This window comes from Podarcis filfolensis (genome assembly GCF_964270895.1).
Source record: "Podarcis filfolensis genome assembly, chromosome: 3".
NCBI lineage: Eukaryota > Metazoa > Chordata > Lepidosauria > Squamata > Lacertidae > Podarcis > Podarcis filfolensis.
The window spans coordinates 107,057,257-107,072,560 of NC_139606.1; the positions used below are offsets into that span (position 1 = coordinate 107,057,257).

Sequence of the window (15,304 nt, forward strand, 5' to 3'; positions counted from 1 at the left end):
TTTAGAAGGCGATTGGGCCAGATCCAGCCCCCGGGCCTTAGTTTGCCTACCTATGGTCTAGGCCCTTTTTAGCACTGGGATTTATTATTACTATTATTCATTGCATTTCTATACTGCATTGTATTTTAAAGAGCAAACCTCAAAGCACTGAAATGTCGAATAACACCATCCAGAATAAAACAAATTCAAGCTTCGAGGAAAATATTACAGATCCTTCTCCAAGGGGCATTCCGTGTAGTTCTCCATGTAGTTGAAATTGGGCCTGCACCAGCCGTAAAACACGGCCAGCTAATTTCTGTCACTGTTCTTGATAGGGATGTATGTTCCACAGTGTGTGGGAAGCTGCTGTGACTATCCGAGTGCCCATCTACATGCGCCCTTGCAGTTTGAACATGAAAGTGTGGTTGGAATTAGAGATAAGGCGCAGGGACAGAAAGGATCTCTTTGTACAGCTCTGAACTTGAAGCATGCACAGACAGTGAATGGCAATTCTATATAGAGTTTGCCCAGGTGGCTAAATTAAAAAGTTGATCCCTACTACAGGCATTGCCAATTCCCAAGCCCTCCACCCCCTTTGCAGCTTTCCAACCGGTGAGCAGGTTTGCAAATGTACGGATTGCAACACAGATGACTTCCTGTTAGATATTGAGCTGCATAAGCAAGACTCGCCCACCATCCTTCCCCCCCCAAAAAGCCCCCCTTTCCCAAAAACCATGGCAATCCAGGGTGGCTTCACTCGTTCAACCACCCTGCCGGAGGTAGTAGCAGACAGATGGTTCTCAACAATGGGAAAATCCAGTTGGTTTCCCTTAGGAAAATGCTGGAGAACAATAATGCTTAAGGGGATAAAGGCAGATTAATTAATAGAGGCATTGTTGGTGCCTGTGTTCGGTTGCTCCTATTTGCGCTCTAATTATGCGATAGATGTGCTCTTTTATGGAGAGGTCTAGCACACAGCGTGGATAAAGCGCCCCTTCCATCGTAACAGTATCTATCAAAAGAAAGGAATTGGGCTTAAGTCTTGCTTCAATTTTTAGACCAACAGTGAGCTGAACGTGTAATCTGCAGAGCAACCCTATGCATATCTGTTCATAATATAAACTCCCTGATTTCCATAGTAGTGTTTGTTTTACTTTGGCACAACCTGCCCTTTAATTTGGTGTGAGTACTGTCTTCGATATCCAGTGTGTATTGTAGGACAGTGTCCTCAGTAGCCTGATTTATACTGGCACTAAACCATGGTTTTGAGGGATGCGGGTGGCGCTGTGGGTAAAACCTCAGTGCCTAGGATTTGCCGATCGCATGGTCGGCGGTTCGAATCCCCACGGCGGGGTGAGCTCCCGTCTTTCGGTCCCAGCTCCTGCCCACCTAGCAGTTTGAAAGCACCCCTAAGTGCAAGTAGATAAATAGGTACCGCTTTATAGCGGGAAGGTAAACGGCGTTTCCGTGTGCTGCGCTGGTGCTGGCTCGCCAGAGCAGCTTCGTCACGCTGGCCACGTGACCCGGAAGTGTCTTGAGACGGCGCCGGCTCCCGGCCTCTTAAGTGAGATGAGCGCACAACCCTAGAGTTGGACACGACTGGCCCGTACGGGCAGGGGTACCTTTACCTTTACCTTAAACCATGGTTTAGTGTTGCAAGAGCAAGCCAAAGTGAACCCCAGATTTGAACTCTCCCTCATCTCCTGGCACAGACATGAGGACAAGATAGAAAATTTCTGCTTCTGTTTCGGATGAACCACAGTTTGACGTCCAACCCTAAACTGATTAAGTTTAAGTATGGTTAGTTGAAACAAAGCCAACTTCCTAAACTATAGTTTGGCTTGTTTCAACAAACCATACTTAAGATTAATCACAGCTTGTCAGGTTCTGGTGGCATGGCAAGCTGTGGTTAATATGAAAAGGAACCAAAAGTTTTCAACCTCCTCTTCATGGCTACATTGGAGGGGGAAGTTTGCCAATCTGAAGCTAACTTGGAGATATCGTAACAATCCAAGCCAACACACTGTGTTGGGTAAAAGTGTATCTCCCCCCCCCTTTCCTTGGAGGGAGTTGTGAAGAAAAACAGGTTTTCATGTTTCCATTGTGGCTGATTTGAACTAGAGAAAAACCAGATGTGAAGGATGTCAGTTTGCTAATGCTCTCAACAGCATCTTCACACTTCCACTCTGGAATCCCCAGAGCAGTTTTATAATTGTGTTTTAATTCTGGGGGAAGTGCTGGTGGAATACAATGAAGCACGGCCGTATATAAACATACATGTGCTACATATATATGCAGTCATACCTTGTGTTGCGTTCCGTTCTTCTTACAGACTTTCAGCTTACAAATGTGGCAAACCCGGAGGTTCGCCGCCCATGCATGCGCAGAAGCAATCTGCGCGCTTCACACATGTGCAGAAACGCTTGATCGTACCCACACATGTGTGGAAGAGGTGCTCTAGTTGCAGACTTTTTGGGGTGCAAACGGCACCCTGAGACGGATTAAGTCCGCAACTAGAGGTACCACTGTGTGTGTGTGTTTGTTTGTTTGCGTATGTGTGCGTGTATTAATAATAATAATAATAATAATAATAATAATAATAATAATAATTTATTTGTACCCTGCCCATCTGGCTGGGTTTCCCTAGCCACTCTGGGCGGCTTGCAACAAAGATTAAAAATACATTAAAATGTCACACATTAAAAATTTCCCTGAACAGGGCTGCCTTCAGATGTCTTCTAAATGTCAGGTAGTTGTTTATCTCTTTGACATCTGGTGGGAGGGCGTTCCACAGAGCGGGCGCCACTACCAAGAAGGTCCTCTGCCTGGTTCCCTGTAGCTTTGCTTCTCACAGTGAGGGAACTGCCAGAAGGCCCTCAGCGCTGGACCGCAGCGTCCGGGCAGAACGATGGGGGTGAAGACGCTCCTTCAGGTATACTGGGCCAAGGCAGAGGCCATATATATATATATATATATCCACTACCTGATGCTGAAATGCAAGTTGCAAAGCTGGGCATACGCAGTTGACTGATTTATAAAAGGATTTCTATATGCTGCTATTCTGGTGGAGTACCCAAGTGCAGTGCACCACATGATTAAAACAATATTACATTAAAAACCAAATTAAAATATACAGGGGAAAAGTCGCAAAATTCACCCAGAAAACAGAGAGTAAATGCAATCCACAATCTACAGCTGTCTGGATGAGCAGAAACTTTTTATATTACCGGTGGATTCGCCACGCTCAGGCTGCCTGCTGGATCCCTGCGGGAGGACTTTATAAGTCAACAGCAGAACCTTAAACCTGGCTCAGTAGCAAATTGGCAACTGGGGAAGCTCCTTCAGGAGGGGCAATAGGGTGGACTAGTAAGCAGCACGCTGCACCAGTTGTGGCTCCCAAGCAGCCTAGGTGAAGCCCAACACAAAGGGCATCACAGCAGTCTTGTCTTGACACTGTGGACATGTGATAGCGATCCAGGAGTAGCCATCATTGATATACCAGCCACAGTTGGTAAAAGATGCTTCTAGGTGCTGCAGCTACCTGGATCATGATGTCTTCAAGAGCATCCCCAAGCAACTCGCCTATTATTTGGGCGATGGACTGGCTCTTAAAATCTTATGTCTGTCATCAGCGCAGCCAGAGAGAAGGCAGGTGGTTTGTGCTATGAACACTACAGCTGCATGCACTTTCTCATCTAGCGGGGATGAGACTGCTAAGGGATGTGCCAGCTTGCCTTAACTATGACCAAGAGGCAGGTTTCTTCTCCCCCCCCCCTCCTTTTTTATCCCCGAGGAGAACATAATGCTCCAGTTGTCTTGGATACACGGCGGTGTATGTAGCATTGTAATCAAATATAGGCCGTCTGTAGTTGCATTTTGGGATTTAAATCTGACCTCTGATCTCAGCAGCAGCTCTGGTGAGATGGGCAGCGTAATGTAGCACATGTGTGGAAGTTGCTGAGAACAAAGAGAAAGGGAGAGAAGGAACAAAGGTAACTCTTTTTTTGCTCCTCGCCTCTTGGATTTTCCTTGAACATATGCTTTAAATGGATGAGTGTTTCAGGGGCCTGATGGCGGAGCCAAACACATCTCTCTCTCCTGTTTGTTGGTCTGCCTCGATTGGAGCGTTTAGACGTTGGAATGAAATTCGGCGTGTCGCGTTCAGGTGGGGAGTCTGCGTTTGAGTTCGGGAGCCGTCCTGACAGGCTACACCCATTGTCAAATTGGAAGCGGAAATTATGTGTTTGGTTGGGATGGGCAAATCTGGCCATTTTGGTTTCTTCCAGTCTCTCCCCCCCACCCCAATTTTAACTTCAGTTCTTTACATTTTCCCATCCATTTGCATTAAAAAATATTTCCATCAGCATTATAATACAGATTTCTCCTGATACACATGTGTGTATGCAACTTTGCCTAATATACACATTTGGTGGAGCAATTTCTCCTAATTTCAGGTGTTGCTTTCACTAATATGTGCCTTTTATTGGACACCTTACTCCAGCGCATGCATTTTTGTACACATTACTTCTCCAGAAGTAATTCTGCAAATTGCAAAATTTGAAGAATTGTGAGTTTTGAAGGATGGATGTGCATCAGTTTTTCTTGTGTTGTTTCAGAAGCATGAATAGGCACATTTATCTTTAAATGAGAACTGAAACATATTTCTCTCCTCACCCCTAGCACACAGGCATTGTAATGAGATCTGTGTCAAATGTCAGACTGAGATGCTGTGTTCCAGGTTCAGACACCAGCTGAATCCCCACACCTGGTTTAGAGGTTGTGGCGCTTGGGGAAGAAAATAAAGATTAAGAATGCCTTGTTGTGAAATACCAGAAGGCCTTTGGATGATGATTGTGATTTAGTAGCGTAAGAATTTTGTGATATTAAAGCCTTTTTTTAAAAAAAATACTGTGATCCTGTTTGCCCAACTGCTTTAAAGGAAATTTAGAGAAGTTCATGGAAGAAAAGTCTGTTTCGAAAGTGTTGTATTCCACCGAGTTATACTTTTGAGTCGACCCATTGAAAAGAATGGAGCAAACTTAATCATGTTCATGAATTGAGTGGGTCTATGAATTGAGTGAGTACCGTATTTTTCGCCCTATAGGATGCACTTTTCCCCCTCCAAAAATGAAGGGGAAATGTGTGTGCGTCCTATGGGGCGAATGCAGGCTTTCGCTGAAGCCTGGAGAGCGAGAGGGGTCGGTGCGCACTGACCCCTCTCGCTCTCCAGGCTTTGCGGAGAGTTGCCTGCATGCTGAAGCCTGCGCGCGCTGAGCTCAGCGCGCCCAGGCTTCGAGCTTTGCGCAGCTCTCCGCAAGCCGTGGGAGTCCGGCGCCGGGCTCCCACGGCTTGCGGAGAGTTGCCTGTTCTGGGGGCTGGGGTCGGGGGAAGCTCAGGCTGGGGGAAAAATAATTCCCCCCCTTTATTTCCCCCCCCAAAAAAACTAGGTGTGCCTTATGGGACGGTGCGTCCTATAGGGCGAAAAATACGGTAAATCTGTTGGTAATATCACGCAGGAAGGATTGTCTCACAGGAAAAATTGTCTCACATACCCAACAGTGTTAGAAATTAGACAGTTGCCAGGTGTGTTTGCACGGGTCCAATTGCAACCATGTGGAGATCTCTGGGTGCAAAATGCCCCTTAGAGAAGGATCTGAAATATTTTCCCTGGAAGCTTGAATTTGTTTTATTCTGGATTGTTCTGTTTGATGTTTTAATGTGTTGAGATTTGTTCTATAAAATATAAAGCGGCATAGAAATGAAATGAATACTAATACTAACAACAAACTTCATTGTGGAGGAAAAAGTCGCCTAGACATTCCATTGTGGCAACCGTAACCTAGGTTTAATGTGCCATTTGGCAATTAGATTAGATCTCTTGTGTTTCTGACACTGATATCCAATCCATCACTGTGCTCTGCAGGTGAGGGTTTACTGCAGATACCATCTAACATGAACATAGAAAGAGCCTGCAGGATCCGGGCAATGACCCATCTAGTCCAGCATCCCATTCTCACAGTGGCCAGCAAGATACCTGTGGAAAACGCATTAGCAGGATTCGAGCACAAGAATTCTCTCTGCTCCTGTGATTTTGAGCCACTGGTACTCAGAAGCAGGGGACAAGGGGATGGGCATGTCCAACTATGACACGGAGGTTGAATGCTGTTCAGCAGCGTAAAATAGTCGTGTCTGTTTTTCCGCAGACTTCCTCTCTCTTTTGCCCAGGAGGCAAAACAGGTTTTATGGGATGTCAGATCATAATGACAAGTCTAGGAATAACCCTCCTCTGCCTCCTTATTCCCTGCCCCCACCTACACTCTCATGCAGTTACACACCCTAAAGAGCATTGCAACATAATGCACTCTGGTATTAAATGCCAAAGGTTTAAGTTCTGGCGTAATGAGGCCGCAGTCCAGCCGTTCAGAGGCCGATTGGAACGTGCAGTGCTGAACAAGCAGGAAGCCAGAACACAACTCTATTTAGGAATGCTGCGAGTTCTCATGCTTCAGTTATCCCCTCTTTATCCAACACGCTTGCTGGCTGATTTTACAAGGATGTGTGAGGGTCCCAGTACTTAGAGCCGTCTTGTGCAGTGGGAATTTTTTTTCCCCATTGGGGAGAAATTCCACAGTGAGATTTTATCCATAAAATAAATTTGCAGCTCAGTACAATGGTACCTCAGGTTACAGACGCTTCAGGTTACAGACGCTTCAAGTTACAGACACCATTAACCCAGAAATAGTACCTCAGGTTAAGAACTTTGCTTCAGGATGAGAACAGAAATTGTGGCGTGGTGGCAGCGGGAGGCCCCATTAGCTAGAGTGGTACCTCAGGTTAAGAACAATTTCAGGTTAAAAATGGACCTCCAGAACGAATTAAGTTCTTAACCCAAGGTACCACTGTAAACGGGTTTGATATCCATCCGCCTGGGCAGTTCCAAACACCTGACTTCAGGTGACTTCCCCTAGCAAGCATGCACAAATACATGATAAATCTCTTGGAGTGTGCTAAAAATTAGTATGTTAACAGTTTTTCTTTTCATAATAATAGCAACAACTATTATTATTGATTTATTATTTATACCCTTCCCATCTGGCTGAGTTTCCCCAGACACTGTCTCTATATAAGGGAAGGACTTGATCTACCTCTCTCAGCCTGATATCTCAGAGGGGTTATGTTGGTTGGGGCTGACGAGAGTTTTAATCCAACAACATCTGGAGGGTACTGGCTTCGAGCAGGGCTAGGTAGGCACATCATCTTGCCCATTCTAAATTAGCTTCATATGATCCTATGGTTTAGCTTGGAAATGTGACATAGAAGCTCACATCCTTTCCCAAGTGCTCCAGCCACAGTTTACCATGTTGTCCTACCAGGAAAGCTATTGTCAGTACCAACTCACGTCATGGTTTGAGGCAGGTTTGCAAACCATAGTATGGAGGTTTGTGCCAGCTAAGTTAGCCAATCTCCGAACTAGGGTTCATCAACCCTCTTCAGACCATGGTCTAGCGTTTAATGGCCTTGCATCATGGCAAACCATGGGTAGGGCAACCTGGGAATGAGTTGGGAACCCACACTTGTGGGGCAGAATGTACAAAGGCTGTTGAGAAAATTGGAATAAGATGTTTTAACTGGGCTGCTATTTCTTAATCTCAGTGTATCTACCTCCCCCCACCGCCGCCCAAATCTGCAGTATGTGTTTCTGAAGTGTGTGTGAAATACTCTTTAATATTTAACAAGATTCTATGCAAGTCCTTAACAGCATATGGGGGTGATGATGTTGTGCCATGTGTTATTTCTGGATGTTTGGGACAATGGGTTGTCCCAAAGTGTCCCTTTTATGAATGGACGGGCTCCTCCTGCTCATGGAGGAACTGAGATCTAATGCAAGATCCTGCTCGAGAAAGTAGGGGAATGCTATTTCCACCCATTCATACTGCAGCCCACCCCCCTTGCATACGTACTGTATTTTTCGCCCTATAGGGCACACCGGCCCATAGGGCGCACCTAGATTTTTTTTGGGGGGGGGAATAAAGAAAAAAAAATATTGCCCCCGCAGGCGCGGGGCTGGGGCGGGGGAAGCCCGAGCTTCCCCCGACCCCAGCCCCCAGAACAGGCTGCTATCCGCAAGCCTTGGGAGCCCGCGGGAACTCCCGCCGGGCTCCCCAGGCTTGCGGATATGTGCCCAAAGCCCGGGGCACGCTCCGCTGCGCTCCCCGGGTTTTGGGCTGCAGGCTGCTGTCCGCAAGCCTTGGGAGCCCGGCGGGAAGTCGCGCCGGGCTCCCAAGGCTTGCAGAGAGCTTCCTGAAGCCTGGAGAGCGAGAGGGGTCGGTGCGCACCGATGCCTCTCGCTCTCCAGGCTTCAGCGAAAGCCTGCATTCGCCCCATAGGACGCACACACATTTCCCCTTCATTTTTGGAGGGGAAAAAGTGTGTCCTATAGGGCGAAAAACACGGTACCTATGCTTTTCGGGCAGTTCTCTCAGTCCTATGGAGAAGCGATTGCGAGTTGTACAGCCTCCATTTCTGCATTGCAAAGAGTTGTGGGTTATGGGTGGTTTTGGGAAAGTTGCCTGTACCCTCAGCTCGGTTCCCCATCTTTTAAAAAAATGAAATAAAAGTAAACATCAATGTACCTCTCAGGCTTTCAGTTTTGTTTTGTGGATGCCCAAGATATAAGGCATGTAATGGCATTGCGTGCTCTGTTTGCGTATCAGCTGCCTGTTAGCCAGGTCTGAAGAAATCGCTTTGCCATTGCTATAGAAACCTTGCCTTGATTAGATGTCATAACTCTGTTTGATTCACACTGATATGGCTGTGGGTTCCCACTGTGAAATGAAGACAGGTTTCTTTTTATATATGCACAGAGAATATAAATTCTGCTGCTTTATAGCTTACCAAATGCTTAAGTGGTTTTTGATGCAGAATTTAATTAAAGTAGTTGCAGGAAATAGTAAAAAAAAAAAAGGTATTTTTTTCCTATGTGTATATGTGTTTGGACCATAATTTAAAAGTTTAACACATTGGTGGTAAACCTTTTTATGAAATATTTTAATTTAGAGAGAGCTTGTATATCGGGGAGCTTATATCTCTCCAGGGAGCAGCAATCTGTCCCCGTGCTTACAGAATAATTTGGTGTAGGCAAGGCAAGTCATCCTTGATGGGTCTGAACAATATTGAAGGTTCAGCTTTATTTGGGCCTTGCTAGTTGACATTTTTAATGCAGTAATTGCCTGGTTGTTACTTTGTGGTTGCTAGCGATCCAACCATCTTGGAGGCGTCTTCCGACTTCAGGACATGAAGAATACTGGAAGTGGAGAGAATTTCTCTTGCAGCAGAGAAACTTCGTTTTCATGGCAGCGTGTGTCTAAATGTTACCCATTCCCAAATCTTCAGCATTGGTGGATGCTGCACATAATTGCGGTTCCACAAGCACCGTTGGTGACTGATGACTCTCCACCTCAAACTACATAGCTTCTTGGCCTGTTGAGTTTTAAATGTGTGTGTGTGTGTTGATGTTTTAATTGTTAATCATATTTTTATCTGTTTTAATACTTAAGTGGTTAATTTGAAGCAGAAGTCGTTATAGTGGATTATTCACCTGCAAGCGCAAAATGGCTCTGGATATTTGTGTGTCTGTGACGTCATGGATGCTATCCAGTCAGTGCCTTCCACAGCTAGGTGAACGCTTCTTCCTCCTCCGTTTCATTTCCAATCCTACTGCAGATTTGCAGGAGTTTTTCTTTCCCAGAGCTTGAATACATAGCAAACAAAGCGAGAGCTCTTGGAATTTTGCCCTCCTCTTTTGTTTTATTAAAAAAAGCCCAACCCATGATGTCCATCTTTACCTGCCAGTGCCATAGTAGTCAGTGTGTTGCCAATGAGCCCCCCAAAATTGCATTTCCTTCAGAAATGGCAGGCCAGCCAATACCACACTTTCTGTATATTCCTGCCTTCCAATGAGCTCAAAAGAGCTCACATTGAGCTTTTGCCATGAAAATGCCCCCCAGTGGGAAATGGCATCTCTGATTCAGCCACACCGCCAAAGGGGGATGGTTAAGAGCAACCCACGGTTTTAATACTGTTTATGAGAGCAACAGTTTACGACACATCGTATCAAATATTAATACGAGGGACAGAAAGGATGGCAAAGGACTTGTTCCTCTTAATGGCGCCTGCAGGCAAATGAATACACAGTTGCCAATAAGCGAGTCGAGGGGTGGGTGGGTGGAAAGGAGCCGAGCAAAGATGGCCCTAACAGTATCTCCTATGCACCCACCGCTATAATAAAAAAATATTAAATTTCAGGTTGGTAGTTTATTATGCACTTTAATTCTCCAAAAAGCATGGAGCCGTCCTCTCAGGAAAAGGGCCGTAGCTCAGTGCTCTCTGCACACAGGAGGTTCTGGGTTCAAGACTCCTCCCTGAAACCTTGGTGTCAGGGCCGGAGTCAGGCGTAGGTCAGCAACAAAGCAATGCATCACTCCAGGCCAGTGGAGTTATCTCTTTGTTCAAGGGAACAATCCACAGCTCTGGCCTAGTGGTCTCAGCAACTCTTCCCAGGTCTTGTCCCGATTAAGCAGTTGCGAGGACTGAAGGTCCCCACCTTCCCGGTAGTCACTAGGCCTCCACCTCTCCAGGGCCTTTCCCACGCAGTCTCAGGCCGTGTCTGCACACAGTCATCCTCTGCTCTGCCTGTTTAATTTCTCTCCATGTTATGGGAAACCAGGGGGAGGGGAGCTGCTCAAAGAAGGAGACTCCCTGGATTCTTCAGCAGCCTGTCTCCACTCTGCCTTTTGGCTAGCCTCCTCTTCAGCCTCCGAGTCGGAGTCTGAACTGCTCTCTGCCACGGCCTCTTCCTGCTCACTAAAGCCTGTTGCCTCTTCAGCTTCCGACACCACCTCCTCCCAGCCTGCTCTCTCTTCTCCCTCTGAACGCTCATGGTCATCCAGTCCCCTGGCTCTGAGCCTTCTTCCCATGAAAGTTCCCTGACAGGTGCCTTCATCCAGCCAGTCCATGGCACTTGGAGACCTGTTTCCAGTTACTTTCAACTAGGGTTGAGGAACCCGACTCAGCCTGAGGACTGCATTCCCTTCTGGGCATCCTTCTGGGGACCGCATAGCAGTGGTCAGGCGAATTAGACGCAAAAATGGGCAAAGCATGGGATGTAATTTCCTACCTTGTACAGTGGGCTAGTTTCTGCGCACCCTATCAGATCCTTCTCTGTCCTCCAAGCAAGAGGCCTTATAAGAGATCAAGGACATGTTCCAGCCCAGGTAGAAAGGAGGCTACAAAACAGGGTTAGTGTGACGATGGGAGAGTCCTGAGGGCCAGATGGAGAGGCCAAGAGGGCCGCAATCAACCCCTGGGCCTGAGGTTCACTCCCAGACCCCTGGTGCTGCTGTAAATAATACTCAGCTGGGCGGACCAATAGTTTCGTTCATCTATAAGGCAGCTTTCTACTTCAAACCATGATGGCTATACTCTGTCTCCATTGTATGTTTCTGAATGCCAGTTGCTGGAAACCACAGGAGAGCAGAGATAACGCCAAGGTTGCAGGTTCAATCCCTGTATGGGGACAGGGGCATTGCGGGTGGTTGGACTATATGATCCTCAGGGTCGCCTCCAATTCTCTGATTCTATTAATTCCTGTGCTTGGATCCTGCGTTCAGAATGCTGGACCAGGTGGGCCCCTGGCCTGATCCAGCGGGCTGTCCTTACGCTTCTATAAAAGCTTTTTCCCCCTGTTTCTAGGCCAACAAGATTAAATGGGTCCAGTAACTGGAATGACTCCGGACAAGAAAGCTGAAACGCCGGGGGCAGAGAAATCCGCGGGGCTGCGGCACATCCAAAGAATGGGGAGCTTGCCGGAGGCGGTGGATGCGGCTCGGCCGAAGGCCACGGCCGTGGATAGCGAACTGGCCGACGACGAGCTCACAAACTTGAACTGGCTTCACGAAAGCACGAACCTCCTAACAAACTTCAGCCTCGGAAGTGAGGGTCTTCCGGTGGTTAGCCCCCTGTACGACATCGAGGGCGACAGTGTGCCATCCTACCCTTCTTCCTGCTACTCCAACCCCGAGAAGAAATCTGCCACATCGAAGCCCCCCTATTCCTTTAGTCTCCTCATCTATATGGCGATAGAGCATTCGCCCAATAAGAGCTTGCCGGTGAAAGAAATCTACAGCTGGATCCTGGAGCGCTTCCCGTATTTTGCCACGGCCCCCACTGGCTGGAAGAACTCGGTCCGGCATAATCTTTCCTTGAACAAGTGTTTCCGGAAGGTGGAGAGAAGCCACGGCAAGGTGAGAACTGGGCGCTTTTTGCTCTTCCTTTTGTTCTTTTTTTAAAAAACAAAAACCGTAACCAGTTTGCTTTGCTTGTTGGTTTAAGGGAAAATATGGTGGAACTTCCTTTGATTCAGATGTTTTGTTGGAACACACAAACACAAACCATGTCTTTGCTGCCCTACAATTTTGAGAGGGGGTAGCCCTGTTCAGTTCCCTGCAGTCAAACCAACAAAGAGTATTTTGACGCTGTCCAAAAAGACTGACACTTTCCTTCTAGGGGTGTGCAGCCCCATCCTGACCAGGCCTTCTTCCCACCTCCTGGGCTGGAGAACTTAGAACATGTAACACCTCTGTCTTTTCAGAATATGGTTTCAGCTTGTTGGTCCACATCTGGCCCACCCATCACTTCCTCTGGGCACCCATCTAGCACCCTAGCCACCTAGGACTAGGCTGATGTCAGTGGGTTCCAGGAATCCTCTTTGTTGTGTGACTTCGTTGGGTCATCTTAGTTTGCTTGGGACCCTGGATGAGAGCTAGGAGGCTGAGAGGCACTGGGTAGGGAGATGCTTCAGAATCTCAGTATTTATTAGCAACGTGCAACAATAGTTTTATTTGGTCTGTTTTTGCAACTTTTTTTTTTTTTAGTTTGCCATGGTAAAATTGAAAACAAATCAGTAGAATTAAAAACAAACTGGGCTTCCACCTAACTTTGCCCGCCTCTCCAGAGTTTGTAGCTGCAGTATTAGGAGCAAAACTCAGGCTCGTCTTGCTCCCCAGAAACAGATGGAGTCTTTATAGCACAGCCTTCCTCAGTATGGGGCCCTCTCGATGTCTCTGGGCTACAACTCCCATCATTCCTGATCATTGGCTGTGCTGGCTGGGGGCTGGTCGGAGCTTGGAGCGCAATAGCATCAAGTTGGGGAAGAGTGTTGTCGTAGATAGGGCGTGAGGAGGACCTTTTCCTGCTAGGTATCCTTGTTTCAAGGAAGGATCTTGCAGTTCAGGGGAAGAAAAAGAAACTCCACTTTGGAAGAGTTTGTTGGCGTATGCAGACCCTCATAGGTCTGTCCATGAATGGGCAAGAGCATTGTGCAAGGAAGATAACTTACCTGCAGCCAGTGTTCGAAGCTCCCATTGTTCTAGGCACATTTTGCGACATGGAATTTCATTAGCGCGAGCCTGTGCTGGGCCCGGGGGTAACCCGAGAACTGCGGCCCAGGTCTGGTCCAGAATCCGAAGGTTCCACTAGGAGACAGTCCGACAGGGTCAAGGCAGGACACAAGGCAGGAAACCACGCAAGGACAGGTACAGGATCTCAGGCAGGGTCTGGCATACAGCAATGTTGCTCCTGCAACATGGGGTGGCGTCCGACAGCCTTTTATCTTTGTCAGGGTAATGGCCGGTCCTGATCCCCCAGTGACTCACCTCCCTGTCTTGCCCGAAGGCGAGCACTCCTCCTGCGAGTACTCAGGTCTCTCCTTCTCTCAGACCTTAGTCTCTGCATCTCAGGAGACGTCGGTGGGTTGTTAGACCCAGAGGCCGCCTCAGCCTCCCCTGACCCAACCGGTAGTGGAGCAGCTGTAAGTGATTGCCCAGCAGAGGGCAACGAGGTAATCCCCGCATCTGGACCCAGGGCAGGCTCAGGCCCCTGACTTGGCCCAGCTGGTGTTTGTTGCAAGGGAACCTGTGCAGACTGGGACGTTTCAGGATCAGATTCCAGACTTGGTTCAGATGATGCCTTAGGCAAAGGATACGGTGCAGACTGAGACTCCTCTGGTTCCGAGTCCGAGCCTGAGTCCCAGGCCATCACAGAGCCGTTTCTGAGCTCTGCACCTAAGATTTCAAATTAAAACTGCAGAGTGGAAGGAAAGGAGGACCTTTTTCTGCCTCCAGCTACTCTCTGAAGATTTCCAGCTTCTCTCTGAAGACTGGAGAAGAGACCCTCTTAAGAATATTAGGGGGGTGGGCAGGGGAAGGACTAGACCCTGTGAAAAATGAACATGTTTTAGATGCAGTTCATTCATTTTCAGCACTGTATTCTTGTTGTTAAAGAAAACATGCCTAGACATTCCATTGTTGCGACCATAACCTAGGATGAAGATGCCATTTATCTTCTAGCTCTCATATCTCAGTGTCTAACACTGCCTGTGGCAGGTAGCAGGATACAAGACTGTCTCTAGTAAATTGAGATCATTGGAACGGGTGCCGTCAATGTCTGCGTCTGTGTATTGGTAACCAAGGGAGTGGACAAGCACCCTCTTCCTCCCTTTCTGAACACTGATGACTCAGTAATAATTACACGCGAGCGTAAGACATGCCGCAGAAGTTAATATCGGTGCCCTGCTTGCCCACTCTTGCTGTTTTCCTTGCTTTGGTACCTGCCCAGGTGACTCAGGCTTTTGCCAGCTCTTTTGGGTGTACCTTTCAGAGCCTGTGCGCCCTGGGGAAGGATGTGGTTGTTTCAGAACAGCTGGAAATTGCATGTTGCGTCAGCCCCGCTTCCTAAAGTGGAAGAGATTAGTTATTTGAAAGTTGTGCTGTTTGCGGGGGGGCGGGGCGGGTGGGTAGAGACAGCTTAGCGTGTGAAGTATGGGCTCAAATAGCAGCCTGGTTTGTGTTGCCATGGCAGCATTTCCTCTTGCTTGGCTGGCTTGCGAGAGGCTGCCGCCGCCACGATGCAGAGGTTGTGTTCCTGCTGATCCGGTGGTGTGCCATTTGCTGGGGGTGGGGGCGGGCAGGAGGGGGGGAGGGAGGAACCTCTCTTTCCTCCGTCTTTTTTTTATTTTAAGCTTAAGCACAAAGGCACATACAAGGCACACGTGTGTGCGTGTTGATGCAACCCGAACTCAGGAGTATCAAAGGGGAAGAACACTGCTGCTTTCTAAGTTGCTCTGCAAAACCGGTTTTGGAGAGGATCTGCTTATGCAATGGAAACAGGATACGTGCGCAGATCAGATCTGCTGAAATAACACAACTCGGCTTTGTTATATAGCCAGGGTAGCTGTCTGGAGCAGGGTGTGTTTCTCACCTGAGGGCCG

At 47.7% G+C, this 15,304-nt stretch overlaps 1 protein-coding gene and 1 long non-coding RNA gene across 3 annotated transcripts in view; one reads left to right on the forward strand and one right to left on the reverse strand.

Moving 5' to 3' along the window:
- LOC310758824 overlaps positions 1 to 15,304 on the reverse strand; it is a 52,420-nt gene that overhangs the window by 21,969 nt on the left and 15,147 nt on the right. The gene's annotated exons all lie outside the window — the stretch shown is intronic.
- FOXN2 (forkhead box N2) overlaps positions 1 to 15,304 on the forward strand; it is a 53,974-nt gene that overhangs the window by 12,193 nt on the left and 26,477 nt on the right. For both annotated transcript variants that reach the window (XM_083605383.1, XM_083605382.1), the window contains exon 2: positions 11,731 to 12,281. In XM_083605383.1, the coding sequence (XP_083461509.1) occupies positions 11,745 to 12,281 (537 nt within the window). In that variant the 5' untranslated portion in view covers positions 11,731 to 11,744. The remainder of the gene's footprint in view (positions 1 to 11,730; positions 12,282 to 15,304) is intronic.